The sequence below is a fragment of the Gavialis gangeticus genome, unplaced genomic scaffold (genome assembly GCF_001723915.1).
Source record: "Gavialis gangeticus isolate Ggan-Ray unplaced genomic scaffold, GavGan_comp1, whole genome shotgun sequence".
Lineage (NCBI taxonomy): Eukaryota > Metazoa > Chordata > Crocodylia > Gavialidae > Gavialis > Gavialis gangeticus.
The window spans coordinates 39458600-39462660 of NW_017728995.1; the positions used below are offsets into that span (position 1 = coordinate 39458600).

At 48.0% G+C, this 4061-nt stretch overlaps 1 protein-coding gene across 1 annotated transcript in view; it reads left to right on the forward strand.

Moving 5' to 3' along the window:
• Window positions 1-1039: 1039 nt before the first annotated feature.
• The window catches only part of LOC109288141 (phospholipid scramblase 1-like), a 33890-nt gene continuing 30868 nt past the window's right edge, over window positions 1040-4061 (forward strand). Inside the window, exon 1 of the mRNA XM_019503546.1 lies at window positions 1040-1147. Within this exon, the coding sequence (XP_019359091.1) occupies window positions 1135-1147 (13 nt within the window). The 5' untranslated portion in view covers window positions 1040-1134. The remainder of the gene's footprint in view (window positions 1148-4061) is intronic.

A 4061-nucleotide genomic window follows, 5' to 3' on the forward strand; every position in this document is an offset into this window, starting at 1 on the left:
TTGGGATAGGTTTATGGAAGGGATAGGATGATAGAAGGGGATATTCTGGCTCTCTGGTGTGTGGATTTGTGTCTCTGGTCTCCAGGTTGTAGTGTAGAGTGGAGGGGTTTTGGATTTCCAGTATTTCTGGACTTTGCTGGTTGTCACATGGGACCAAGAAGGAAGTTTTTCCCCTCCTGTTGTTACACGTGTTGGGTTTTTTTCTCTATTCCTCAGAAACATTGGATATTGGCTACTGTATACTCTGGATTTTGAGTGGAGTGTTCTGATGCTCCTGCTGGAACTGAAAAGTCTGGAGGTTTCTGGTTTGAGGGTTTGCTTCTCTGCTCAGGATCAGTTTGATCACCCCATTTGACGTCAGGAAAGAATTTTACCCCATAGATTCACATGGATTGTGGGAGGTATTGCTTGCCTTTGCAGCAAGAGACATGGTTTTCTTCCTGGGATCTCTCAACTGGAGTAGATGACCTCCTGAAGTCCCTTCCATGCCTCTCTCTATAATTGTATGGTAACCTGACTTTTATACTGCAGTGAATCCAAGACAGCTGATACATTGAAAGCTTTGTTAACTGGCTGTGTTGTACTTCCTAGGGGGGGTAGTCTAGGACAGGTGCTTTCAAACTTTTTTGAGCAGTGTACCCCCAGCAGCCAATAGCAGAGCAGGGGCGATGGTGGCAGCTGGTTGTGGAGCGGCGGTGCAGGGTGGTGGATGGCAGCCACCGCGTGCAAGCTTCTCTTCTCCCCCCCGCCCTCCCCCCGTCTGACAGTCTGGGTGGTACCTGTTTGACCCGCAAAGGGTTGCCACTGCCGTCACCTGGCCCCAGCCCTGCTCCTGTGAGGCAGCAGCAAGGGTGGTGGTACTCCATACTTGCCCACCCACACATACCCCTGCTTGGGTACGTCCTTGTAACCAGCTGACATGGCTTCAGGTATCTTGGTCTTATTTCTCAAATATTCCACTCATTAACTCAATTCAAATAAGATCAAAATCCTTCTTACCTGTTAATATATACATTCTTAGATAATTTTTCATAACTAGAGAGCAATCAGTGCTTTCTTCACAATTTGCAATCTGTTGTATTCAAAGCATAAAACAAAATGTTTTATTTTGCAGAAAGAATTTAACACAGATCCATGGACATGCAGCGTGAGTAAAATAATTTTTTCCTTGATACTTTAAGTGTCTTTGAATATCAGTTGTAACCATGACCTGTATCAGTTGTAGGAATTTAAACAAAACAATAAATGATTATTACAGTAATAGTGAGGGGGTTTCTTGGAATAAATACCTTTTGACCATGGCACTTCCTTAACAACCATACAAGACCTACCTGTCAAACAAGTTCTTCTGTATAAGTAGTCAAGTAAAACTTGAATTCAGATGAACTAGCAGCTCTCTGTGTGTCCTGTCTCTTGAAAATGTTAAGGACTTCCTCACAGGGTCACTATCTATCACATGTTGGCTTCTAGTCTGTGATATAAGGTTATCTACCTTGAAGTATTAGATTTTTTTTTTCTTTTTAAGCTCACTAGAGAATGTTGCTGTGTGCTAATTCTTTCCCTTTTTGTGTAGCAGGATGAATTCCTGGCCCCACCGATGCCAATGAATTTTGCCATTGATGCCCTTAGAACATGGGCTGAAATCCTGCCCTCTAGTATTCTAAGTTATTCAGATACTTGTCTCCATTTAAACATTCTTCAATAAAGCTCTCGGATTGAGAGAAATAATGATATGTTGAATTCTGGGATATGGCTCACTTTTGAACTCAGTACCATAAATGGGAGTAACTTGAGACTCTTTTCTTTTAAGGATCCCATTGAAATACTGCAAGAGGTGTTCTTTAGGGCTCTGCAAAATTTTGCCTGGTGTTTCCTTTTGAAGCTGTTTCGATACCATTTGAAGCTCGAAACAGTGAAATAGAAACAAAACAAAAGCCTTTGAAACAGCTTCAAAACGAAACAAAGGCACTTTAAATGTTTTGAGTTTTGAAGCCGGGCTTACTTGGCTTCAGCACCAGTCCCAGCTGGCAGCGGCAGCCTTCTGTGATGTGGCATGCAGATCCGGGGGCTGTGCCCCCCGGGAGGAGTCTGGCACAGCCCTCCCCAGGGTACAGGCCCCTGGATCTGTGTGCGGGATGACAGCATGCTGTGGCTGCCAACTGGGGCCAGTGTCATCAGCAGTCTTCCCAGCGCTCTACAAAGGCTGCACCCACCGCAGATTCCAGCTAGCAGCAGCAGCAGCCTCCTGTCATCTGGCGCACAGATTGGGGGCCTGCCTGCACCTCCGGAGAGCTTGCGGAGCTGTGCTGGACTCCTCCTGGGGGTGTGGGCCCCTGATCTGCATGCTGGATGACAAGAGGCTGCTGCTGCCACCTGGGATCAGCGCTGTGTGCCCAGCATAAGGAAGAATGGTGCTGCTGCTGGCCAAAAGCAGCAGCAGCAGCTTCCTGTCATCTGGTGTGCAGATCCAGGGGCCTGTGCCACCCAGGAGGAATCTGGCACAGACCTGCAGACCTCCCAGGGTTGCAGGCCCCTGAATCTGCATGCAGGATGACAGCTTGCTGTTGCTGCTGCTGCTTCCTTGGGCCAGTGGCAGCACCAGTCTTCTCAGTACGCCACACAGGCTGCACCCAACAGCAGTCTCAGCCAACTGCAGCAGCCTCCTGTCATCCAGAGGCAGATTGGGGTGCCCGCACACACCCCCAGGAGGGCTATGAGGCTGTGCGGGACTCCTCCCAGAAGCCACGCAACCCAGGTCCTGCATGCCCAGCCAGATGGTGCAGGGGTTATGCACACAGAACCTGGGCCAGTGTGGCCAGCGGTCCTCGCGAGTGGCACGCAGCCTTGGATGACAGTCTGGAGTTGTTCGAAAGCACACAGCGCCCACTGTGCACTGCATCAAGCTGAGCTGCAGCAGCGTGCTGCGGTGGAGGCTTCACAGAAACTTGGCAGCTGGGGCTGAGCCGCGCTCCCTCCTGCCATGCAGGGGGGCTGTGCCACAAGGCCAAGAGCGCAGCTGCTGTTGCTGTTCAGTTGCCGGGGGAGGCTGAAGCCGGGCAGGGAGCATACAGGACGGCTGGAGCCAGGTGTAGGCTGAGCTATAGTCAAGCAGGTAGGCAAGCGGGGGCATCGGTCCCCGGTGGGAGAAGCAGCTTGAGCATCCTCTCATCCGGGGTGCAGATCTGGGGGCTCACACCCTGGGAGGGCTGCTGGGCTGTGCTGGACTCATCCCAGGGGTGTGAAGCTCTGGATTGGCGTACGGGATGAGAGGAGGCTACTGCTGCTGGCAAGTGTCAGGACTTTTGGTTTGAGCAGTCTGAGGTGCAGTTTCCCAGAAACTTTGCAAGCTTCATGCCCTCAGAAGTGGGTACCATCCCTGGAATTTTCATCCAAATCAAGCAAGCAATGACAAAGTTTTAGGCATTTTCATGATTCCCCATTATAGTCTATGGGTGAAATGTTGAAACAGCGAAACAGTTTCAACGAAATGAAACAGGACAGTGCTTTGAAGTGAAACAAGGGAAGAAAATGCTGTCCCTTCGAAATGGTGAAATGGATGTTGAAATGAAACGATGGTGTTTCGCACAGCCCTAGTGTTTTTGTTTTGATGCTTAACCACACAAACACAGATACATGATAACTTCCCTGACAAACCTAAAATGTGGGTGTATGTTGTTACTGTCCATGATTTCCTCCCTACCCCACCCCCCCTAAATTTTTTTAAAGTTCTGCTAAAAATGTTCAATTCTGGATGTCTGCAACTGGGCTTCTTAATTTAAGTGGTATGTTCCTAAAATTGAAGACAGTTGTGTTCAGCATCCTGACTCTGACTTTTGTAGCAATCGTTAAATCTCGTTTTCCTAGGTTAGCTGAAAAAAGAAGTATGTTAAGTTATAAAGTGTTACAGTAAGAAAAGTGTGCTTATAATTTATATAGTATTTGTAAAACTGTCCTTGTTAAACTGAGGAAGTCTCTTATGCTTCAGAAGAGTGTATTAATTTGTCTGTTCTGTTGAGGAATGCTGCCATACATTTTTGGTAACTATAGTTTCATAGTTGGTA